The sequence below is a fragment of the Phacochoerus africanus genome, chromosome 5 (assembly GCF_016906955.1).
Source record: "Phacochoerus africanus isolate WHEZ1 chromosome 5, ROS_Pafr_v1, whole genome shotgun sequence".
NCBI classification, from domain to species: domain Eukaryota; kingdom Metazoa; phylum Chordata; class Mammalia; order Artiodactyla; family Suidae; genus Phacochoerus; species Phacochoerus africanus.
Genome location: NC_062548.1, coordinates 131,782,182 through 131,808,363, shown reverse-complemented (window position 1 = coordinate 131,808,363; position 26,182 = coordinate 131,782,182). Strand labels below are relative to the sequence as shown.

Sequence of the window (26,182 nt, the reverse complement as noted above, 5' to 3'; positions counted from 1 at the left end):
CAGGGATGGAACCCACGTCCTCATGGATGCTGGTGGGGTGTGTTCATCGCTGAGCCACCGCAGGAACTCCAGTACTCAAGCACTTTTAAAGTTGTAAGCATTAGATAAATTAAAAGGTATTTACACAGTGGAGAAAATATTTCATGACAGGGAAAGAGAGAAAGAAACAGAAAGAAGAAAGCATATTCCTGTTGCCTAAAGTTAGTGAAAAGTTACAGGCCTACCTCCCTTGCTCTCATCAGCAAAAAAAAAAAAAAAAAAAAAAGAGAGAAAACATTTTTTTAAACAGGTACCTACCCTGCATTTGCTGATCCCCTGGCAACAACCTACTTAAGTCAAAGAGGGCTGCAATATACTAAAAGGTCAAATATTGCTTCACTTAGAAAGGTGAGAATTGTCCAAGGGGCTCAGAAGACAAAAAACCCTACGTTCTGATCAGTTTATTCATAAACAGAGAAGACTGCTTTCTTATAAGGCACAATTACTTTCACCACTGGCCCTTGAACCTATTGGCTTGATTCACATGACATCCACTGTTCAAAATGTATGGGGTAAGGTATTTACGAAGAAGGAGCAGTTCATGACTGAAATATGAGAAATTCGGATTTGAACAGAGGCAGACTTTTTTAACACTCACTGGACATTCTTGGGTCTGTTTGGTTTGGTTTGGTTTTGCTCTCTTAATAGCGAAGCACAACGCAGTCGGTGCCATACTGTTAGGTACAGAAGTCATTTCCACCTTCCTGCTTTGAAACAGAGTCTGAACGCAGAGGAACCCTGGGTTATGCGCGAAATCCCTGATGACATCAGGACAGCAACCCGTTGGAGAGCACAGCGAACCAGGATCCCTCGGAACGTGCAAACACTCCCAGAGCAAGTCCGGGGGAAATAATTTTACGCAAAATCTCCAGCGAACGACCTCTAGCCTGGGGCTAAAGCAATTCTCTCCCCCCCCCAACCAACAGCCACCCTAAATGTCACTCGGGCAAAATACTCCCAAACTTTCTTTTCTGAATAAAAATGGCGCTGCTTTTCCCATCACAATACTGTTTACCTCTCAACAACCCCTAGGCCTTTCATACCAACTCCAAGTGAGGACTTAAATGCCCCACTCTTCCCTATAGCGTGTCAAATACTTTTTTTTTTTTCTTTTGGTTGGCGGGGTGCGGGTAAAAGGGTTCTTCCATCTAAACGGTGGCCGCTTTCTCCGGTAGAAACCCTGGGATCATCCACTCACTTTGACTTTTCTTCACAACCTCTGCCTTCCCCCAAACTGTTGCCTCTCTCGCTAGAATAAGCCACACTTCAACGCAAACTGTCCCAAGGAACTGTCGTCGGCCACCTGAGCTGGCCTCCTCCACGCCACACACGCGTGTCCGGCGCACTCTCCACCTGAGCACATCCCTCCTCTCCCCGGGGAGCATCTGGTGCCCTGCGCGCAGGGTGCAGACACCCGGACTCCCCCAAAGCACAGCCCTTCCACGCACTGTCTACACCAGTGCCCACACACACTGGAAGCGGCTTCGGGACTCCGATCGCCGACTACCCGGGTCAGGCGCTGCTGTGGCAGGGAGCAGGGCCAAGCATGCACGCGCGCACGTCGGTGCCCAAAGCCCCCCCCCCCCCGGGCTGGCCGCGCAGGGTGGGGGCTGGGTGGGCAGCTGGGGAGGGGCAGCCAGCCCAAAGCGGCGGACGGACAATAACAAGTGGGTCGCCCCCTCCCTTCGGGGCCCCCGCCCCAGTCAGCGCCCCGGGTGCCGGCTTCCGCGCGGATGGCACACAGCCGCCGAGGGGGTGGCGAGGGCACGATGCCAGCGGGGTCGCCTCGGGTACCTGGTCGATGGGCAGCTGCACGGCGTTGCTGAGGGGCTGCAGCAGGGTGGAGCCCGTAGTGCTGGTGGTGGCCATGGCCGGCCTGGCGCTCCGCCCGCCCGCGCCGCTCACCCGCGCCTGAGCCCGGCGACGCCGAGGATGGGGATGCAGCCGGCTCGCCTGCCCCCTGGCCGCCCGCGGTCGGAGCGCGCGGGGCGGGGCCGGGGAGGGGCCGGGGGCGGTGACCCGCTCGGCCCTCCCTCCGCGCCCGCGCCCCCGCGTCCGGCCCGCGCCCGCGCCCGCGCCCCCGACCGCCTGCGCCCGCCCCGCCCCCTGACTTCCAGCAGCTTCCAGCCGCCCCCTCCCCACCTCGCGCGCCCTCGCGCCAGACAGCCCCACGGCCCAATCGCGGCGCGGCGCCCCGACGCCCGCAGCCAATCAGACGGCGCCGGCCGCGCCCCGCCCCGCCCCAGCCCGGGCCCCGGCCCAGGGGCGGAGGGCCTGTCTGGCTGCGTCCGGCGGGCGCCTAGCGGGCGGCCCAGCCAGGTGCGGGTGTGCGGGTGTGCGGGTCTGCGACTCCTCACCTCGTTATTGCTCCTCCTTCCCGGAGCTCGGTGGCCAGCCCACCCCTCTCTGGGAGGAACGGTGGACAACAAAGGGGAGTGAGGGGACTGCCAGACAAAGGGGCGACGTGCGGGGCGCCGTCGAGCCAGTGCTGGGGGAAGTTGGAGACAAAGCCGGGTGCTGGGAGAAGGAGGGCAACGAACCAAGAAAGTGACCTAGATAAGAAGTCCTTTTGTCTTCAGGATTGCTTGTAAAAGCCCACACTGGAGGCCAGTTCCGGCTGTGCCTTTCGGTCTCGGTCAAGCCCCCCTGGGCCTGGCAGGGCTGACACTCTGGTCCGACTCGACACCACACCACGATTGCTCTCAGCCGCGGGGAGGGAGGCAGTTCTCACCTGTACCTGTGGCCAGTGTCCTTAACCGCCCGGCACCTGCAACCAGGGGCCCGCTTTACTCAGGACGAACGCTGTTTCTCAGCATCTCTTCACCGTTGAGTCGTCTGCTCTCCCAGAGTCTTCAGTTGTGCTGTTGCTACCTACCTTCAGTGTCTAGTAGTGTGTTAGGTGTCGGTCTAATCCGTTTGCCCAGACTTCATAAAAATAAACCATTGAGGTCCTCGAAAATGCACGTGTCAGCTTCGTTTAGTTTTCAAACAGAAATACTGGAGGAGAGCATCCAGCGAGCTAAAAATTCAAGGGTTTAAGAGTCTGAAATCTGGGGTAGAAATAAATGGTCGTCAAGGAGACTTTCGCCTCAAGCTTTAATGCTTTAAAGGTCTAACAACTCATTACGGTGAGGGTGGGGTCCTGTTACGGCCCTCAACTGAAGAAATGCGGTAACAGGGAAGTAACTTGCCTGAGAGAGCACAGCTAATAAATAGCAGAGATGGGGTTGGGGTCCAAAGAGTGTGCCAAAGAGTTTACCTCTCAAAACTCCAGGCCCTCTTCTTCCTCCCACTTAAACTCAGTCCAGAAATCCTCATCCGCTCCGAGACATGCCCTTTACCCGATTCCCACTGCAGGCTCCTGACGCTGAGACAGCACAGGTTTGAGCAGTCCCTCCCTCCCCTGGACCTCAGTTGTCTCTCTGAAAAGCAGGTAGTTGAACTAACCGGTTCAATCCCTCCCTGCCTAACGTGCTTTGGTTAACGTAATCCCAACAAGCAAACTGAATAAGAGAAGAATCAAAAAGCCAGGATCTTCATTCTCCGTGGGGGTAGTGAGCCCATGGGAGTTGTAATCAATTAGAGCTGGAACCTGCTCGGTGGGCCGCTCTTTAAAACACAGTACCCCAGTATTCTGGAGCCTTCTATTAACATAACGTCGGAAAATCTTTTCTTCCCTTTCCTCCACTTTGGGGATGGGTAGAGAAAGCGTGCAGGTGATTAGGTGTACAAACCGAGGGAAAATCTAAAATGCCATTTTAAAAACTTAAAAAGTGGGTGTTGGGAACATTGTGCAACCTAGAGTAGCATAAAAATACAATCTCGGGTCTAGAACAAACATTGCCTGCAAAAATGAGTTTGATAAGACTGATTTTTTTTTCTTTTTTGTTTTTTTTTGGGTTTTTTTTTGGCTGAACTGACGGCAAGCAGAAGTTTTCCAGCCAGGGACTGAACCCAAGCCACAATAGTGACCTGAGCCACAGCAGTGACAACACTGGATCTTTAACCCACCGAGCCACCAGGGAACTCCTGGTTTTTTATTTTAATAGTGCTTGATAGAATACATGATTCGGGGTGACTGCATGAAATGAGTATCTACAAATGGGAAAGATTTCAGCCATCCGAAAAATTTAGTTGCATCAGAATTGTAAAGCTATAGGTAAAATATAGTGCATTAATAATAACAGATTTTAGAGATACACAGATCTAGGTTTTTGGCTGTCTCTGCCTTTTATTAGCTGCAAGATTGTGGTCAAGTTACTTAACCTCTCTAAACCTCGGTTTCCTCATGCGTAAAAATGAACATAATAATAGCACCAACTCTGTGAGTTATGTTACCTAAGTCACCTAAGAGCTCAGAGCTGTGCTTGGTATATGGTAAGACTTAGGAAATATTCATCACCATCCAAGAAATGTAATGTGATTCTGAAAATGGAGACTATTTTTCTTATACTAAAAATACTGCATCTTCATGTTTTTAATAAAGAAACTGAGGCCCATATGTTAAGCTAATAACTCAGTGGCAACAGCCTATGTTTGGATAAAGGCCTTCTGACCAGTATCTGCTCATTAGACCAGAAGCTCTTAAACTGTGATGAAGGGGGAAGCACTGAATTAATTATATATGTTGCCTGACTGTCCTACCTCAGATACCATCCATCCATCCTATAAAAGTGATTCTCATGTTCTTGATGCTTAAAAACAAACATTAACTGAGACCTTGCTATAGCCACAAACTGTGGGGGTAGGGCACTCTATAAAGAGCAAATGATGCTTATAATCAAAAGAATAAATAGGAACATGTATACACAGAACAGAGAGGGAAGTGTTCGGAGAAAAGTACCAAATGAGAGCCTTTTTTAAAATGTTAAAGAGAATAGGAGTTCCCGTCGTGGCTCAGTGGTTAACGAATCCGACTAGGAACCGAGAGGTTGCAGGTTCGATCCCTGGCCTCGTTCAGTGGGTTGGGGATCCGGCGTTGCCGTGAGCTGTGGTGTAGGTCGCAGACTTGGCTCAAATCCCGAGTTGCTGTGCCCGTGGTGTAGGCCAGCGGCTGCAGCTCCCATTGCAACCCCTAGCCTGGGAACCTCCATGTGCCACAGGAAGTGGCCCTAGAAAAGGCAAAAAGACAAAAATAAATAAATAAATAAATAAATAAATAAATAAATAAATAAATAAATAAATAAAATAAAATGTTAAAGAGAATATATCCAGGAGAAAGAAACTTGGCTGGAAGTCAAAAGACGTGAATTTTCGTGCTGACCTTTCCCCCAAATAACTGTGAACTTGAGAAACCTGCCGAACTTTCCTGTCCCTTCAGTTGCTTGTTGTTCAATAGAAATAATGACAGCTGCTCATCTTGCATCACCGAATGACTATGCGCATGACTTAGTAATAGGCTAAATTTTTTTTTAATGTTAGTAACGATAACATTAGAGCCAGGGACTAGCAGGAAAGAGATTTCAACATAGCAACCACGTTGTAACCAGACCAAATCATAGGAGCACTAAGCAGAGCTCACACATAGGAAAACGACTGTCTGTCCTTGTTCTCACCCTGGTGCCCAAGGTCTCCCCTCCTCGAGGGGCCACGGTGCATAAAGACTGCCAAAGAGAAAATGCCCCTGCCCAACTCATTTTTAACTTTGTATACACCACTCAGGAGAAATGAATAATCTGCCAAGCTGCTTTTGTTTCAGAAAAATGGCTACATGTTGTGAAGTTAGAGCTCTCGGGGCAATTATTTTGCCTAGTCTGTGCCCTTGTATCTCGGGAGAACGTGGATGATGAAGGGCATTGCACCGTGTACATGATACAACCTCCTGGTAACGGGCTGGCATCTTTAAGCACATACAAGCTAACCCGAGCCTGCGACGGAGAAAACAAAACTCAGAAAATCACCCTTTAAGACCTAACACACTTGAGTTAGGCCATCACAAAGTAAACTGAACGAAAGGTGACAAACACAAGAAACGTACACATAGGACTTGCCTGGAGCAGCTGAAGTCCTGGCTCCAAGACTGACCCGGAACGACAAACACCACTTATATTCCGTTTCATTGTCTATGCATTAGATTAAAAAACTAAATGGTGCCTTCTTCCTCTAAAAGTATAGGATCCCCAAGAACTTCTAGAACTTTTTTCCTGTCTCTCTAAGCCTATAGTCAGTCTAGGTTTATTGGACTAAGAGATGCAAACAACCCTAATTTGTATTCATCAATATGAGAAGTGCACTGGCTTTCCAAGTGCTCCCTGGTGTCAGAACTACCTGTTCTTACGTCTCTGATCAACTTTCTTCTCAAAAATGTCTCTTATTCTCAGTGACCTGTGATGGTTTGTGTGTCGTGTCTGTGCCTCTTGGGGAAAGAGCATTTTCCTCCTGTATCTGGCGTTTGCATCTCAATTCAAAGAGCACCCCCTTGGAACTTACTGATTATACGTACACCGTCTGAAGCCCTCTGACCCTTAGGTATAGAAAAACAAAGCACAAATGCTCACACTTCCTTAGGTTTTCCTAATGGCATTTGTGTCCAAAGAATGGAATACCTTAAATGTAAGCCAAAACATGCACTGCAGTTTTCACCATAATCACCAACACCGCTGGCAGCACCAGTGCATCCACTCAGGGTACCACACGGTGTGGGAAGGCCTCCTGGCTCAGTTTTGCCGAATGATTTGTGTTATCCCAGCTTATCGCTAAGTATGAGTTCCCCTCCTTCAGTATACTGCTGCTCTTCTAAACCGTCTAGTCTGGCTGCTGAGACGTTATACCCCCACCTCTTCCACTGCCGGTTGTGAAGCCAAAAGAAAGCCTTGGGGGAGTCTCCAGCCCACCGAGAATTCCGTGTAGTTCCTCAGAAGCCTGTCACTTTAAGCAAATTCTCCTCCTCATGGGTAAATGTGTCAAATATTTCGCTGTAGGTATTTTCTGCCTAAACCCTCCCCATGTTACTACCATTTTAAACACTGGGCCTTGCCCCACAAATTACAACACCAACGCTACAGCCCTAAGCAGTGACGAATTAGGAAAGAGAATCGTTTCTGCATATGAAGTCTGTCATCACCGCATCTAACCTAGTTCTCACTATCCTGGACAGGCGACTCTTCTGGTTAAACACGAGGTACCTGCTAAGGAATGTCCTTATAAGCAGATAATGGCCTGGTTTCGATTTCATCAAATTATCTTTTATTTTCCATTTGAAAGCCACTAGTAATTGTCTCTTGCTTTTGCTCTCCTTTTTTTTTTTTTTTTTGCTTTTAGGGCCGCACCCTGGGCTATGGAAGTTCCCAGGCCAGGGTGTCAAATGGGAGCTGCAGCTGCTGGCCACAGCCACAGCAACGCCAGATACGTAACCCCACTGAACAAGGCCAGGGATCAAACCCACATCCTCATGGATACCAGTCAGGTTCGTTACCTCTGAGCCACAGTGGGAACTCCAATAGTTATTCTCTCTTATATGGGCTTTTGTAGGTAAATTCTGACCTAGGCTCAAAATACTGTATATCCCAAGACAGTTCTTATGGAAATCATAACACATTAAAATTAAGGGGAAAACTATAGTGAAAGCGATACACATGTTCCCACATTAGCTTAAACCAGTATTACTAAATTTATAAATAATGTGTTACTACTTCCAAACTGAGGGGGCAGATCGGGTGGAAATAACTACCAACAGAAGCCCCTTTCTTAAATTCTTCATTTGAAATATGATGCCTGGAAACGCAGGATTATAGAAAGTACCAGGTAAAGAAGTGGGGCCCTGGAACCAGACTGCCTGAGTCTGGAGACCACCTGTTACTGGACTGATTTGGGGGCAAGGTATTTAACCTCACTGGCCCTCAATCTTCTCATCTAGAAAATGGGAATAATACTGATTTGTGCCATTGAAATAACTCAATGCGCATAAAGCACTTGGTGCTTGTGAGACGGTAAGCTCTCAGTAAGCACTAGCCAGCATCCATCAGCATCCTCCTCCTCCTCAGCTTTATTAGAGGACTGTGTGGGCTCAGGCACTTTTCCCACAGGTACGAAGCAGAAGTGTAGATTAGCAACAAAGGAGGTTTAGCTTCTCCCTCCAAACTAAGAAGGAAAAAAAACAACCAGCCAAAGAAAAAAACAAAAACACCAAGGGCTAAGATCTGGAGCCTCAAGAGGGCATTAATGTCAATGATTTATGAGAGTCCTGGCCTGTCTCACCTGAAAGCATTAACAGAGATTTATACTGACAGAAATAAACGAGAACTAGGTTTAAACTTTTTGTTCCTCTTACATGCTGGAATATATTATGGTAAGTTATATGATTTTGTTTTTTCAACTGTCAGCATCTATTCTGAGACTTTACAACCTACACAGCAGGAAAAGGATGCGGGGGGGGGGGGGGGAAGACAAACAGTAATTTACCTAAGAATTTCATGGATAAGAACCAAGCAAATGAATGTATAATTTATAAGGTGGCACATTGCTTTGTGACACGTTTAAATATGATTATTCTGATGATTTTGAAAATTCCAGGTAGCATTAGACTCTATACTTCCATACAGTGTTTCTTTAAATACCATCTCTGAATCCGCAAATGTTTATCTTTTTCTGAGCGTCCAGCTGATAACCAATGAAATGATCTTCCCTTATTCTAGGACAGGAGCCAGACCTTCATCTTATTGCATAAAGCTACTCCATTCCTCTTTGTGTAAAATATATTCAGATGCTGCTCCCTAGATACTTGGCTGAGAGAGCAGTTTAAATCATTCCCTTTGGAGTTGCTTAAGTGTCACTGAGAAATAAATTTAAAGAAAAATAAAATCAACTCCAGTATATCTGACACCACGTGACAAGTCAGTGTCTCAGTGGCTTCCACAGGTCCACCAGAATCACAGTCGCCCAGGACGCCTGCTTACAGTCCAGATTCCCGCACAATCCCAAACACGAACAGAATTTTTTTAAAAACCCTATAAATTCTAGGTCAAGGCACTACACTACCAATGTGCAATTCTTAAGCACACACTGACATTTAAAAACCATTTCTTGGAGTTCCCACTGTGGCTCAGTGAGTAAAGAATACCACATAGTGTCTGTCCATGAGGACTCGGGTTTGATCCCTGGCCTCCATCAGTGAGTTAAGGATCCAGTATTGCCACAAGCTGTGGCACAGGTCACAGATGCAACTCGGACCCAGTGTTGCTATGTTGAGGCATAGGCCAGCAGCTGCAGCTCCAATTTGACTTAGTCTGGAAACCTCCATATGCCACAGGTGCAGCCATAGAAAAAAAAATAAAGACCAAAAAAAAAAAAATTGCTCTGGGTACTTATTTTCTTAAGAACTTTTTTTTTTTTTTTTTGCGTTTTAGGGCCCCACCTGTGGCACATGGAGGTTCCCAAGCTAGGGGTCGAATTGGAGCTACAGCTGCCCGCCTACACCACAGCTACAGCCACGCCAGATATGAGCCATGCCTGCAACCTACACCACAGCTCCTGGCAACACTAGATCCTTAACCCACTGAGCAAGGCCAGGGATCAAACCCCCAACCTCATTGTTCCTAGTTGGATTCGTTTCTGCTGTCCCACGATGGGAACTCCAAGAACTTCATTTTAATTAAGCAAATTCAGGAATAATTGACAGGTGCTGACTCTTATACCAGGACAAGTAATTTAACTAGGTTTAGTGAGAGTCTTTCCAATTTACAAATAATAAATCCATAACCCTTTTCCTATGTCAAAATGTTAACTAAATTCATCAATACTAATTAATACTAATAACTATGACAAATAACATTACTAGACTTATTTTGTTATTCAGATGAAATTGAAATGAAATACTCAAAGTAAATTCTAGTTGTTTGTATATGCACCATAAAGACAAAGATAGAAATATTCCTGTGTTTCTAATAACTGTGTTTTCTTACAATCATCAAAAGTCTGCCAACTATGAGGCCTTGCATTTGAGAGGCAGCATTGGCCAATACACCATTCAATTGATCGAACATTTGGACCAAGAAGAGAATTTGCAAAAAAGCGATTTCACTGACAAGTGTCCAGTTTTTAAGAGGCTCACCTAGATCTAGACCTATAAAAAATGTGCATTCGTAAAGTCTTTGCCAAGGAATGGTGTATCTAAGGTGTTCTATGGGGGGGAAAAGTACTTATTGACAAATATTAACCAAATTATCCAGGGAGAAAATGAAAAAAAAAAAAGCAATTAAGAGGTCTTGGAACAGTGCAGTCTCTTTTTCTCTTGCTTTTATTTTTTGAATTTCACTTCATTTGTATTTTTCTTAAAATAACACACATAGAAAAGTTAAAAAGTCGAATAGCACTGGAGTTCCCACTGCAGCTCAATGGGTTAAGGACCCAATGTTGTCTCCATGAGGATGTGGGTCTAACCCCTGGCCTCGCTCAGTGGATTGAGGATCCAGCATTGCCACAAGCTGCAGGGTAGATCACAGATGCAGCTCAGATCCTGGGTTGCTGTGGCTGTGGTGTGGGCCTCAGCTGCAGCTCTGATTTGACCCCTAGGCTAGGAACTTGCATATGCCTCAGGTGCAGCCCTAAAAGGGGGGAAAAAGGTCAAAGAGCACTGTATGTCCCACCTCTCTCCACACCTGTTTTGCTTCCCATAGGCAACATTTTCAACTCTTACAACTGTCTCTTTTGATGCTGTGTCCTCTACATTTTCTTTAAAAAACACGTTTACATTGGTCTTTCACGATTTTCTTATCTTAGATATTATGTATTGACCTCCTTACTATGGATGAGAATACAGCTCTTTTCCCATCCTCCCTACAATGCTACCCGCCCAATATGACTGTGTCACTACTTAGGGTTAAATAAATATTCAGTCTCCATTATTATGACCTCATATTGTTCAAAGATAAGCCACATAGTCTATTATGATTGTGTTTCCATTTCTCTACTACTTTGTGTGTTTCCTGGAGTTAACATCTGCCTTTTCATTTTCTTCATTCAGTTTTCTAGGTAACTATCACTAATTCCTTTCGAAATCCTACCACACAACTCTAAGACTCCTGTCACTGTGGGGATTTGCATTGTCTAAGCTATCAGTTCTATGACTTTCCAGATGTCCTAGAACCCTGCTGTCTCCTATTGCCTTCTGGATTGGCTGCTCTCTAAACTCGAAAGCAAGCCCGCCACCTGAGATTTTTTTTTCTCTTGTTGGGGGGTCATGGAAGGATTTCTTTCACTTCTCTCCTACCCCAGGTAGCTGCCACTTCACACATCTCCATCTTCCAAATCTCTTCCAGGTCAGTTTGCTTGACAGGTCCTTGGTAACCTGCAGAACTGCTACTGCAGGAGAGCCTGGGAAACACGGTCTTCAGCTTTCTTGTGCCGAAGGCAGAGGATGCTGTTAGGAGAGGGGAGTGGGTGATGAGTGCACCAACCTGTATCACCTGCCAAAACTGGGTCTAGAATTTTTGATCGAGACCCTTTTGCACCTAGAATTTTGAAGCCATCGTTCCACCTTCTTATAAGTTCCAATGATGCTATTAAGAAATGCCACTTTTGGAGTTCCCGTCCTGGCGAAGTGGCTAACGAATCCGACTAGGAACCATGAGGTTGCGGGTTCGGTCCCTGCCCTTGCTCAGTGGGTGAAGGATCCGGTGTTGCCGTGAGCTGTGGTGTAGGTTGCAGACGCGGTTCGGATCCCGCATTGCTGTGGCTCTGGCGTAGGCTGGTGGCTACAGCTCCCATTCGACCCCTAGCCTGGGAACCTCCATATGTCGTGGGAGCGGCCCAAGAAAGGGCAAAAAAACAAAAACAAAAACAAAATGCCACTATTGTGGCTCAGCAGAAGTAATAAACACAACTAGTATCCATGAGGATGAGGGTTCGATCCCTGGCCTTGCTCAGTGGATTAAGGATCTGGCATCACTGTGAGCTGCAGTGTAGGTCAGAGACAGCTCAAATCTGGCATTGCTGTGGCTATGGCTTAGGCCGGCGGCTACAGCTCCAATTTGACCCCTAGCCTGGGAACTCCCATATGTCGCTGGTATGGTCTAAAATTAAAAAAAAAAAAAAAAGGATAGAAATGCCACTTTAATTCCTATTTCTTTGTATATGACCGATTTTTTTTTCCCTTCCACCCCTGGCAGCTTCTTCATATTCTCTTCCCTTTGATATTCTGAAATTGTAGCAGTGTGTCTTAGAGTGGGCTTTTCCATTCATTGTGCTGGATATTTTGTGGGCCCTTTCATTCTAGAAACACATGAGCTCTAATTCAGGAAAATTTTATTGTTTCTTTGATATTTTCTCCCCTTCATTGTCTCTCTTCTCTCTCTTTGTGGAATTCTTATTTGGAAAATACTGGACTTCCTAGATTGATCTAATTTTGTTTTTTCTGTTTTCCAGTTTTTTGACTTTTCTTGCATAAGACTTTCTCGACTTTATCTTTCAGCTTTCTCCTAATTTACATCTTTTTCTTCCAATATTTTCCATTAAATCATTAACAAAATTATATACATTTCCCTCATTGAAAATTCTCGTAATGAATAAAAGAAACAAAATGAGATAACAGTGAAATATGTTATATACGTTTTAAAAATTCCCGGTTAGAAGAAAGGGAATTAGGACAACAAGCATTCTGAACACACCCGCATAAATGTGCAAAGGTGCACCCATCAACTAGCTGACTGGGCTTTATTGTTTATATAATTACTAAACCAACGACTTATGAAATAGAAGTGAGAGCATTAAGAAATATGAGGCCTACCTCATGTTTCTTATTTTCACAATACCAGTGCTAGACTCATAATAGCATATTTATTGACTTTAAACATTTAATGTTTCCAAAGTGAAAAAGCAGACTTAATTCTTAGAGCCTGCTGAGCAGGTAATGCTGAAGTCTTGGATTTCACTAGACTCACAGGGAGAGTCTGACTCAACTACAGTAAATAGCATGAGTAATAAAGAACATCGAATAAACATCACTTAGAGGAAAACCTATGCATATTAATGTATTGTTTTGAACCATGTTCTCAACTGAATGCTCATCACATCAGCCACATTTACATACAAGATATAAGAATATGAATTCATCCACCAATAGTTTCCCAACGCCTAACCCCAAATTTATATTTTATACATATGAAGAATGAGTTTATTTAGAAAAGAAAAATGAGGGAGTTCCTGTGGTGGCTCAGCAGGTGGATAAACCTTACTAGTATCCATGAGGATGCAGGTTCAATCCCTGGCCTCGCTCAGTGGGTTAAGGGCCCGGTGTTGCCATGAACTGTGGCATAGGTCGCAGATGAGGCTCGGATCCCACGTGGTTTGTCACAGGCCAGCGGCTCTAGCTCCAATTTGACCCTTAGCCTGGGAACTTCCATATGCTGCAGGTGTGGCCCTAAAAAGCAAAAGGAAAGAAAAAGAGAGTAAGAAAGAAAGGAGTTCCCATCGTGGTGCAACAGAGACGAATCCAACTAGGAACCATGAGGTTTCGGGTTTGATCCCTGGCCTTGCTCAGTGGGTTAAGGATCCGGCGTTACCATGAGCTGTGGTGTGGGTTGCAGAGGTGGCTCAGATCCAGCATTGCTGTGGCTGTGGTATAGGCTGGCAGCTACAGCTCTGATTAAACCCCTAGGCTGGGAACCTCCATATGCTGTTGGTGTGGCCCTAAAAAGACAACAGACAAAAGACAAAAAAAAAAAAAAAGAAAAAGAAAAAAAAGAAAGACAGAAAAAAGAAAACAAACACACATGCATCTTTATAATCTAAAATACTTCATATTATACATGAACAATGTTTAAAGTTGTAAACCAAGCTTACTGTTCCTAAGTTACATTTATGTCATCAAGCCTTTCTTATAATTAAGTACTGAATTATACAAACATATAATAGCATTTCCAATGCCAAATTTCTGCCTATTAATTATGGAAGTTAAACCTATCCTGAATAAAAATATGTGTCAAGATTTGGGGTCTAAAGATTTTGTTAGACAAACAATTCCGTGAAAAAAATTGGACCTTCACCTTAAAATGTATGCAATGTCATAAAAAGCCCCTGGACTTCCAAGTTGAAGTACATCTTGGATTTCTAGAGAGAATAAACATCTGATTTAAAAGGAGAATCGTGGGTTATAAACTCACCAACATACTGAAAATCCACTAGTTTCAGAAAACCAATACTGCTTCTGAAGATGTGGGCGCTGGGTTATAACACAGATATAAATGTCACACAATATTACTTTTCCTCCGTAATGGTATTGCTGCAGAAGGTGACCTTGGGTAGTGGTCTCATTTGATGGCCTGTGTAATCTATTTGGCTCTCAATAAGCATGTATTCCCCAAGGTATCACACTCACAAAGTCAGAAATTATACTTTTATTTAGAGAAGTAACCATGACAGAGTCAAGTGAGCCATCACTCTGCTGCTAACAAGGTAGAAATTCTCAACAGTATCTTCACCTGTGGCCATTCTGGCGTCTGTAAGTGCTTATGGCACAAGATAAAATTCTCATCAACCTTAAAGAAGCAACGATAAAGCAAAGTCAATCATGGGACATTTTCCATTAACCCCATGTAAGTTAAAATAACTAATATAAAGCGGAAAGGCAGTGATGAGTAGAGGAAAACTAGGGCTCAGAGGTGACACAGAATTACACAAAAGAAGGATATTCCTCATGAGGTCATAGCTTTTCTGACTGACTGCGCTCGTCCCCACTTGGAGAATTAAATAAATCTGATTCAACCTGAATGGATGAGCAAAATCAGCATTAGTGATCACAGTATTAGAAATTTTAGAAACTCTGCTCTTGCCTTTAAAATGTCCATAGATGACAAGGTTGTTTGTTTGTCTTTTGTCTTTGTAGGGCTGCACCCGTGGCATATGGAGGCTCCCAAGCTAGGGGTGAAATCAGAGCTGTGTGGCCTACACCACAGCCACAGCAACTCAGATCTGAACCACCTCTGTGACCCACACCACAGCTCATGGCAACGCCGGATCCCCAACCCACTGAGCAAGGCCAAGGATCAAACCCACGGCCTCATGCATCCTAGTCAGGTTCCTTAACTACTGAGCCAGGACAGGAACGCCCATAGATGACAAGATTAAGATGAAACCAACTTACCTATATAACTGAACAGCTCACTGAGTTTTTTTAAGACCATTAAAAAAATTCATATGAAGGAAGTTTCCGTTATGGCTCAGCAGTAATGAGCCCGACTAGTATCCCTGAGGACGCAGGTCTGATCTCTGGCCTCGCTCAGTGGGTTAAGGGCCGGGCGTTGCCATGAGCTGTGGTGTAGGTTGCAGACGCAGCTCGGATCCCATTTTGCTGTGGCTGTGGTGTAGGCCGGCGGCTGTAGTTCTGATTCAAACCATAGCTTGGGAACTTCCACAGGCCACAGGTGCAGCTCTAAGAAGGAAAAAAAAATCATATGAAGTGTATGAAATTAATATTTCCTTAAGTGTTAATTATTATGTGTTTCTTCAGTCACTCAAAATATTTGCGTTTACTGAAGAGATAACAGAGAGATCCCTGCAGGGTTTCTGTGAAGGGCAAACCTCCCGGACTGCGTTCGAGTCTAGCTCAGTGACCTGAGCACTTTACCTTAATTCTCATATACATTATAGGAGCTCTGACAGTTGGAAAGAGTGATGCTCAATCCAGTAACTTTTTACCTTTGTTTTGTTTTGTTTTTCTCAATGACTTTTTTTTTTTTTGTCTTTTTGTTATTTCTTGGGCCGCTCCCGCGGCATATGGAGGTTCCCAGGCTAGGGGTGCAATCGGAGCTGCAGCCACCGGCCTACGCCAGAGCCACAGCAACGCGGGATCCGAGCCGCGTCTGCGACCTACACCACAGCTCACGGCAACGCCGGATCGTTAACCCACTGAGCAAGGGCAGGGACCGAACCCGCAACCTCATGGTTCCTAGTCGGATTCGTTAACCACTGAGCCACGACGGGAACTCCTCAATGACTTTTTATTAGCTAAATTTTGCTTGTAGATATAAATAAAACTTGGGAGTATATTTTGTTACTATATCAGTGGGTCATTTTTTTCAAAAAGAGTTGATACCTTTTGAAACTCTAATATGATGGTAGATTAGGTAGATATGAAACAGGCAAAGTTTTTGTTTTTTGTTTTTGTTTTTGTTTTTTGCTTTTTAGGGCCACACCCACAGCATATGGAGATTCCCAGGCTAGGGGTCCAATGGGAGCTACAGCTGACAGCCTACACCACAGCCACAGCAACAACAGATCCAAGCCGTGCCTGCACCCTACACCACAGCTCACGGCAACGCCAGATCCTTAACCCACTGAGCGAGGCCAGGGATCGAACCCGCAACCTCATGGTTTCTAGTTGGATTCGTTTCCACTGTGCCACGAAAGGAACTCTGAGACCAGTTATTTTAATCAATAAAAGAGGTACTCCTTTAATGTCCATCATTTTAATCTTTCAGTAACAAAATACATATTTGAATGAGCCTTCTTATAGTTTCAGTCCAAAAACGGAGCAATTTTTAGCCCCGAGAGGAAGGGAGAAAGACTGAAACTCTTCTTTGGGGCGTTTGCTCAGAATCGTCAGTGTCAATATTAAAGTCAGAAATGAAGAATTATTAAGTGAACACCAAACTGCCCAGGACCTCAGGCATGCTCAATCACCTCAACTGTGTACCTTGCAAGTGTGATTCAAGAGCCACAGGGAAGCTCAGTAGAGTGTGGATAGATTGCCATGAAACCAACTCAACTGCTGAAAAACACAACTCAAGTGGGTGGGATCAGGGCAATCGGCTTTCTCAGGGCTTCAGTCCACAATGGTCACAGTGTTCACAGCAGAGAAAAAACACTGCCAAATGGAACACAGAGAAGGATCTATGTGTGGTTCAAGAGATTTGCTCAAAACATCCCTTTTAAGATTTGTGGACTGCCAAAATGAATGAATTGTATTTAATAGCTGCAGCCTGATAGGCTAGTAAGCATTTTTTAATATACAGAAACTCATATTCAAATTCCTCATTTTTTACAAGGTAGTTCTAGAATATAAAATTGCGTCAGTCACCCAGGGAACTCTATCCAATCACTTATGATGGAACATGACGGAGGATAATGTGAGACAAAGAATGTGTATGCTGTACAGCAGAAATTGATGGACTATTGTAAATCGACTATCATAAACAATTTATTTAAAAAACTGCTTCAATGTAGCCAAATATTTAACCGTTCTTTAGAGCAAGGAATCCCCTAGAGCCCACCCGGTTCACACACGGAGACCTGAGGCACAGAGACATGTCCTAATTTGCTCAAGTTCACAGAGCAGTCGAGTGGCAAAGACTTCAAGCCAAATCTTCCCTTCGAGAGCCCTTTCCAGACGAGGCAGAGCCTCCTCCGGGCCTGCGCTCTACAGGGGACACGAGGGGGCTGAAGAGAACATACCGAGGCCCTGACATGCGATTGAGAAGGGGAGGTACAGCCTTCGATGCCCAGAACAACCCGAAACGAACTCCCTAACAATACCAGGCTGTACATAATTTAAAAAAACAACAGTAAAGTGCCACAGGCATTCAGAGAAGGGAGGTAGCTTTGAGGACTAAAAAGTAGATTCATGCACGATATCTTAGCAGGACTTTTTCTAACATGTTACCTGGAAGTAATTTTAGCCTTGTCATCTGGAAATAATTTTAGCCTTAAAACAATTACAAAAATTAAAAACAGCTCAAGAAACCCTTGTACACCCTCATCCAGATTCAGATCCACTTACTGTTAACATTCACCCCCATTTGCTTCATAATTTGCACTATTTATTTATTTATTTATTTATTTATTTATGTCTTTTGTCTTTCTAGGGCCGCACCCTCGGCATATGGAGGTTCCCAGGCTAGGGGTCAAATTGGACCTGCAGCTGCTGGCCTACACCACAGCCACAGCAATGCAGCATCCGAGCCACAGCTGTGACCTGCACCACAGCTCATGGCAACTCCAGATCCTTAACCCACTGAGTGAGGCCAGGAATCGAACCCATATCCTCATGGACACTAGTCAGGCTGTGTGATGTGCTGAGACACAAGGGAAACTCCAATTTCCTATTTTTACATTGTTTATTATTGCTTTTCATTATTTGGAGAGAAATTGTCCCAGATTGGGCCATCAGGAGCCTTCAAGCTGGCACCTGTTCCCTTGGGCTGTGCCCCTATCGTTTTTTTTGAACACTTCCTTACTTTCTGGCATATGAACGAATTTCTGGAACAAATGTGTTCCAGGCCCATTTTAAACCTAGCCCTGGGGGAGGAAACAACCTGGAAACAGCCTGTACTTGAACCTCTGGGCAGCTTCTGCGGATGGGCAGAATTTTGATAGGCAGAGAAACTAGCATTTCAAGTTCAAACACAGACAATACTGAACACAGAAAAAGGACTTCACCTTCCCTCCTTGTATCAGTTTTCTACAGCTATGTCACAAATTACACCTAAAATGAGTCACTTAAAACAGCCTTTCTGGGAGTTTCCAGGTGGTGCAGTGGGTTAAGGATCTGGCATTATTACTGCTGGAGCTTAGATTGCTGCTGTGGTACAGGTTTGACCCCTGGCCCTGGAACCACCACACACTGCGGTCATGGCCAAGACATTAAAAAAAAAGAAGTCATTCTGTGGATCTTCAGTTGCAGCTCAATGGAAATCTCTCATCTCCGATCCACTTAGTGTGAGCTAGACTCAGGAAAGGCTAAAGAATCCAAGATGGCCACGCTCGTGACCTTGGTGCTGCCCATCGCCTGGGCACCAGTGGCCCCCACGTGGCTTCTCTCTCATCAGGAGAGCTCGACTCAAGTCAAGCATATTGCACACTGCAGTCCAAGGCTCCAGGGAGGTGAAAGCAAAAGATGCCAGGCCTTTTAAGGCTGTGGCCTAGAACTGGCATCGGGTCATTTTCATCACATTTAATTGATGAATATAAGCCATAAGGCTGGTGGAGTTTCAGTGGCAGGGGAGATGACTCCACCTCTTGATGGAAAGAGCAGCAGCGTGTAGAGGGTGGGAAGAGGGCTGGTGACCATCTTGGAAGAGGACCAGCCACATCCCTTTCAATTTCTCGACGTAAGTTAGTAGGCTTTGAATTCTATCACGGAAAGGAAGAAACGGAGTTTCAGAAAGCTGTGTGGCAAAGTCTTATGTGACTTTTATTTGAACAGTGAGATAAATAAATGGTCGATAAATTCTTGTTCCCTATAGTGAAGGAAACTTTTGCTTATAAAAGATGAAAAGTAATATTCAAAAGTTACTAGAAAAATTTGTACCCGTATCTTGAAATTTAAAATCATCTCAGCTTAAGTGAGGTTGAGGATCTGGAAAATCTCCACGGCAGATGCACAAGAATGATTCTTTTAAAGTAATAATTCATAAAGAGAGCTTAGAAAATCGAAGGATGGGGGCAGAAGGTGGGAGCTATCGATGGGATTTTATTACTCTTTTTTGATTTTTTCTTTTTCTTTTTTTTTTGGCCACACTCACAGCATGTGAAAGTTCCTGGGCCAGGGATGGAACTCATGCCAGTGCTGCGACACCATATCCTTAACCTGCTGTGCCACAAGAGAACTCCTTTTTCAGTCTTTTTAACATCGTTTCCCATTTTCAGTAACAGCAGAATAATAACACTAGCAACAAATATTTGCATTTCAACATAAAAAAATAAAAGCTTGATTAAATAATAAAATAAAAATACTGATTAAAGTGGCAAAAGAGAAAAACTTTTTTTTCCAGAAAATTCATTTATTTATTTGGTACCAATCCAATACTGTGCTATGAACCATGGACAGGAATATAAAAAAATCTAGCAGAAAGAAAGAAGAGAAGGAAGGAAGGATGGGGGGAAGAAGGAAGGAAGGAGGGAAGGAGGGAAGAAAATTTTAAAAGGAGTTCCCTGGTAGCTCAGTTGGTTAAGGATCCGGTGTTGTTACTATTGTGGTGCAGGTTTGATCCCTGGCCCAGGAATTTATGCATGCTCTGCCTTGGTATGGCCAGAGGAAAAAAAAAAAAAAAAAAAGATATAGCCTCTGCCCTCAAGGAACTCACAGAGGGAGAGACAGACACACTAATGGATTGTTCTAAGAAGAAGCACAGAATAGAGACGTGACAGAGATGGCCCTGTCCGGCAGTGTTGGGATGCTGTTCAGCAAAGATGCAGGAAGATAACTTGTAAATAGAAATATCATAGATTGAAACATGCTTTAAATCCTATAAAATCTTTTGGCAACATAATATACACGTAGAGTCTATTATACATGTTCTCTTTATCTTGGTTTTATTTTCTTTCTAGTCTTCTTATTTTGGAGATTTTTCAAACATACACACAAGTAGAAAGAATACCACAATGGATACCCATCAGCTTCAATAGCTATCAACGTGGGTCACATCTTTCATTTATGCATCCACTTCCCTGTCCCCACATGGACTTTTTAAAGCAAATCCCAGGCGTATCATTTAATTCATAAATACTCCTATTTGCAGCTCTAAAAAACACACACCTAAAATTATTAAGAGTAGAACCTTAGAGAGTTCCTGCTGTGGCTCAGCAGGTTAAGAACCTGAAATAGTCTCCAAGAAGATGTGGGTTCAATCTCTGGCCTCGCTCAGTGGGTTAAGGATCCAGCATTGCTGAAAGCTGCGGTGTAGGTTACAGATGCACCTCAGATCTGGTGTTGCCATGGGTGTGGTGTAGGCCTGCAGCTGCAGCTCCAGCTCCCTAAACTGGGAACTTCTATATGCCACAGGTACAGTCATAAAAGAAAAAAAAATAGAACCTTAATAGCATCTAGTATCTGCCAGTGATCCAATTTCCTTGATTGTCCTACAAAAGTTTTAAGCCCTTTTGTTTGTTTGAACCAAGAGATGGTCAAGGTCCATGTGTTACATTTGATTAATATCTCTTAGTCTCGTTTAGTGGATAAAAACACTCCTCTCTTTTCTGACTTCTTTCTTTCCTATTTTCATTTCTTTTGTCACTGTTGAAGAAACTGGACCATCTACTAGAATTCTCCCCTCTGGATTTGGCCAGTGGCATCCCTGCGATGGTTTAACTTATTCCTCTACCCTCTGGATTTCCCGGCAACTGGCAGTTCCATCTAGAGCCTTTATCAGACTCAGGTTTGATGGGGGGGGGCAAGAATGGTTCATAGGTGGTAACACTTAATTCCACTCATACTGCACGAGGAGACATAAAGTGCCACTAAAATAGGTTCACGTGTTAACAGTCTCCCCACCAGAGTTAACAACACTCCCCGTCAGCCTTGGAAGTAATGGCTTCGACGGCTGTGGTTTACTTGCGGCCTCTGCCTTGGTGACTTGGTGGTGTCATCTTTTATATTCCCTGGTTACAGTTAATTTGGCTTTGAGCAAAGTGCGGAGGCAAGAGGAATCCTCGTCTCGAGTTACCTGCGTGACCGACCTCCAGGAAGTCGCTCCTGGGTCTCACTTCCTCATCTGTAAAATGAGGAAGTGCCTAGAGGGTCTCTCAGTTATTCCCCAACTCTGAAATGGATGGCTGCGGATGTCCCCAGACTGTCCCAGGAGTGGGGCTGGCTCCGGACGCAACGCTGCCCTTTACCCGTGTGTACACACAAGGTCCGCGCCCTCCCGTCTCGGGAGCCGTCAAAGGAAAGGAACTTGGAGTGAGCATTTTTGTTGGTCCTGTTGACCCCCGAGAGACAAATGTTGATCCTCTGGCTGCTGAGGCTGCAAGAATCATCCTTCTGAGTTGCAAAACCAGTATGACTACTCTTCAGGCAGCAGGTAAAAGAGTTCTTATCAGTGAATGAACTTTATGAGGGTTCTTTTCGGCATTTCCCCTTGACATGAGAAAACCGTCTTCATGGTGCTTTGTCAGGGAGTAGTTGATTTCACTAACTCTGATCTTTGCATGACAGTGACAGCTCACCATAAGTGGTGTTACTATCTCTAGATGCCTGCACTTTTCACCAGTGACTGTCACCTCACTCCAAAACCTGTGGCTATATGGTCTGTGTTTCTTGAAATATAAACAGAATAAAGCATTTTACTTACCTTGTATGCATATGACTTGCAACAGACATATCGTTACGGTATAGATCAAATAACAGTGCCCTCAAATGAAAAACTTAACATGCGCATGGAAAAGAGAAAAAATGTACATTATTTTTCAATTAAATGAAAAAGCAAGTAAGTGTTCAAAAATCCATAGGAAAGGCAGGTAGGTTTTTCCTAAGGAATGCCTACATTTTTAAAGGGAGCACAAACATACTCACCTCTGTCCCCTAAGATTTGTCTTTAATAAACCAGACGAACATTCTCCCACACTTTATGAACCAGATTCTCCTACGATATCCAGAAAATTGTCCCAGTGGGAGCCAGCAACATAAGCTGTCTTTCATTTTGCAAAACTAAACTCCCTGAAAAGATTTTAATTTTAAAACCCTTGGGTTGAAAGCTTTCTTTGTATCATCTAGAAGGCAGATTACATTTCACATTTAATTAATTAAGCAAAGTAAGAATGCTGGAGAGTAGAGGTACGAGGCTGGGGCAGGGGGACCTGGATTCATCTGTGGGCTTCGTCAGATCTAAATGTTTTTTGGAGAACGCTTTTTGCTGTATTTTAAGTTATACTTTTGAAATGTTTATAGTTAATATATACTAAGAAAATAAAGCAGCATGGAGTTCCCACCGTGGCGCAGTGGTTAACAAATCCAACTAGGAACCATGAGGTTGCAGGTTTGATCCCTGGCCTCATTCAGTGGGTTAAGGATCTGACGTTACCATGAACTGTGGTATAGGTCACAGATGCTGCTTGGATCCCTCGTTGCTGTGGCTGTGGTGTAGGCTGGCAGCTACAGCTCCGACTGGACCCTTAGCCTGGGAACCTCCATACGCAGTGGGAGTGGCCCTGGAAAAGGCAAAAAGACAAAAAAAAAAGAAAAGAAAACAGCATGATATTGAAATTTACCTTCCACTTAATCTAGCAAAATATACCCTCAGCCAACATAGAAGTTTTTTCTTCTGAAGTTTGCTAGAAGGAAGAATACTTACTGAAACCAAAACTTCTGATGAAGGCTTCTGGTACGAAAGGAATTTCAGCCGATACCGTGGAGAGCTACGCAAGAAACAGAAGAATTTCTAAAACTGGGCTACAGAACCCTTGTTTCCATTTCAAATGATAGGGGCTCCAGGGCTATTTCCTGCAAGGAGAAATACTGGAAAGACACAGACAAATGTTTCTGCCGGTGAGTCATGAGCCACAGTGACGCTGTGATGGGGAACAGACCTGCCAGCTGTCGGATGGAGCACCTTGCAAGAGGAGTTTGGCAACTGGCCCTTAAATCCCGAATGGACTCTTGGTAGTGAACTCAGAGTTTCAGAATAGTAACTCTGAGAAGGTGTCCCCATTTTTTGAGGGGCCAAAGAAGGGAAATGAATCTGTATAATGAATGAATATTTACATTCCACCCTGTGTCAAGGACAACCCAGGGCTGTAGTGTTTAAAACAATAGTAACAGATTTTATTCAAGACTATTGCAGTGGGGGAAAGAAACCTCAGTCCAGAACTGTGCTCAGTTCTGAATACTGCACAGGCAGGTGGGAATTCATGGTGAAGGCGGAGGGCAGGGGTCAGCGGATGGAAAACTACTGAAAGGGAACATTAGGATCCAGAGGAGATTCTGGCTAAACCGACCCGGCGGGATTCATGATTCATGCAGGAGGCGGGCCTGGGGGGATGAGGCATCACCTGGGCGTAGCGGAGGGGTTGAGGATGAGAAGCCTAATTAGGTATCTGATCATATGTGGAGGATGGGGGTTCTTTCTAAACTGACCTGGCAGGATTCTTGCCAAGACTGGATAAAAGAGAAATAAACACAGAAGTCGAAAAGTTGAGCCTGTTCAAACAGTTCAGGATTGCAGGAGGAGTTTGCTCAAGGAGAAAAATCTCTGTCACCTCTGCCAAACTGGATCCGGTGCCGAGCATCACGAAGAGTACAACTATAAGAAAAGCATTCAGGTAACATCAAAAATCAAATGGCCAAGTATGAGTGAGGGAAAATAAGAAAAAAATTATAATAGAAGTCTTAGGCTGAGAAAATCTACTACAAATAAGCACAAAACCAGCTCTGAGTTTATTGGGGAGGGAGACAGGGAGGGAAACCCATCATATTTTTATTGCCTTTCTTTTTTTTTTTTTTTGGTCTTTTGTCTTTTTGTTGTTGTTGTTGTTGCTATTTCTTGGGCCGCTCCCGCGGCATATGGAGGTTCCCAGGCTAGGGGTCCAATCGGAGCTGCAGCCACCGGCCTACGCCAGAGCCACAGCAGCGCGGGATCCGAGCCGCGTCTGCAACCTACACCACAGCTCACGGCAACGCCGGATCGTTAACCCACTGAGCAAGGGCAGGGACCGAACCCGCAAGCGCATGGTTCCTAGTCGGATTCGTTAACCACTGCGCCACGACGGGAACTCCTTTATTGCCTTTCAAAACGAAACATTCCAGTGCATCACAAAACGAGCATTTTCTGGCTCTGGCACCTGAGCCGAACTTCTCCAGTTGGCAGACATCACAGGTAACACTCTGGACCGCGTCTTCCCAGTGATCCCATAAGAACTTCTGTTTCTGTCTGTTTCTTACAGGGCCTTGTGATCAAAGCTGAGGCATAACAGGAAGTTTTCTTCTGTGAAGAAGGTGGATACGAGTTGAGTCCACACTTTCTAGAGACGTGACTTGATTGGGATAAAGCGTGGAGAACCTTGGCGAGCGAGGCCCTTCCAAACACCGTGTGTCTCAGCTGGACTTCCCACATGATCTTTATGTGGACGGTCCACTACTTGAGTCTCTGATACGCATCCGAAGGACACAGCAATACTGGAAAGAGAAGGACGATGCGGATGCTCCCGTTTCCAGGCACGAGGGGCTCTTGGTGAGCCCTGAGGCGCCTGTGCTGTAACCTTACCAAGTGGAGGCCAGCCCCTCCGCCCTGCAAGATGGGCCATAGGACATAGCAGGGACTTCAGTTACATGCATTTTTTTATTTTTCACATTTGGCTTTTTCCCCTGGAACATGGGAAAGCCAATTTACATCAGAGTTGATCAAAATTCAGTATCCCTGGAAATGAGGTCTAATGTTTCCATCATTATTTAAAGTGCATCTTTCCACACTTCCCATTTGAGTGTTTGATATTAGCCTTTCCACTAAGTAGCTTCATCTACAGTATTTAATAGTACTTTTCCGCCGTAATGTAGCATAATTTATCTATTTGCTTGCTATTAAAAATTGCACAGATAGCACATCAGAGAAATATTCAGCATGATGTGTTTTTTTGTTTGTTTTGCTTTTAGGGCCGCCCGAGGCATATAGAGGCTGCCAGGCTCAGGGTCTAATCGGAGCTACAGCTGCCAACCTACACCACAGCCACAGCATCATGACATGACATCCCATCCTCATCTGCAACCTATACCACGCTCATGGCAATGCCAGATCCTTAACCGACTGAGCGAGGCCAGGGATTGAACCCGCAACCTCAGGGTTCCTAGTCAGATTCGTTTCCACTGCACCAGAGCAGGAACTCCACCCTGATACCTTTTAAAGAGATACTTGGTGATCAGCAATGCTTTCTTTACACCTAACGGGAGTCACCGTGGCTCCACCTCATTGACACAGCTTCTACCCTATGTCTCTCCCCGGCACAGACAGAGGATCCAAACGACAGCACTGGCCAAAATGCTAGCCATCAGCTACATGTGGCCGCTTACATTTAAATTAAGTAAAATTAAACAAAACTAAAGATTCAGCTCTATTAAAAATTCTGTTGCACTGGCCACATTTTAAGGGCTCAGGAGCCACATGTGGTTCGTGGCTGGAGTACTGGACAGAGCAGAGAGGGCATTTTCATCATCGCAGAAATCCTACTGGACAGCACTGCTCTAAGAAATAATACATCTGGGCTATTAATACAAGAGATACCATCCGTAAAATCACAGCTAAGAGGATTAGTGGAATTGGTGACTACTGGAATGTACCAGGGACCCAAAGAGAAGGATTTCAGTCTAACAGAATAACAAAAAAAAAAAGAGAAAGAAATGATTAAAACAGTAGTTTAATTGGATTTGTATCATTAAAAAAAAAAAAAAACAGTAATTTATTTGTGGCCAGAGGAGGGGGGTGTATTAACTACAAAGCTTGTCAGG

At 44.6% G+C, this 26,182-nt stretch overlaps 1 protein-coding gene across 4 annotated transcripts in view; it reads right to left on the bottom strand.

Moving 5' to 3' along the window:
- Positions 1-2,006, bottom strand: part of MBOAT2 (membrane bound O-acyltransferase domain containing 2) — a 116,511-nt gene extending 114,505 nt beyond the window's left edge. For 2 of the 4 annotated variants that reach the window (XM_047782686.1, XM_047782687.1), the window contains exon 1: positions 1,834-2,006. In XM_047782686.1, coding sequence (XP_047638642.1) covers positions 1,834-1,908 — 75 coding nt within the window. In that variant the 5' untranslated portion in view covers positions 1,909-2,006. The remainder of the gene's footprint in view (positions 1-1,833) is intronic. The other 2 variants (XM_047782689.1, XM_047782690.1) reach the window with 1 other exon arrangement.
- Between the last annotated feature and the right edge of the window lie 24,176 nt (positions 2,007-26,182).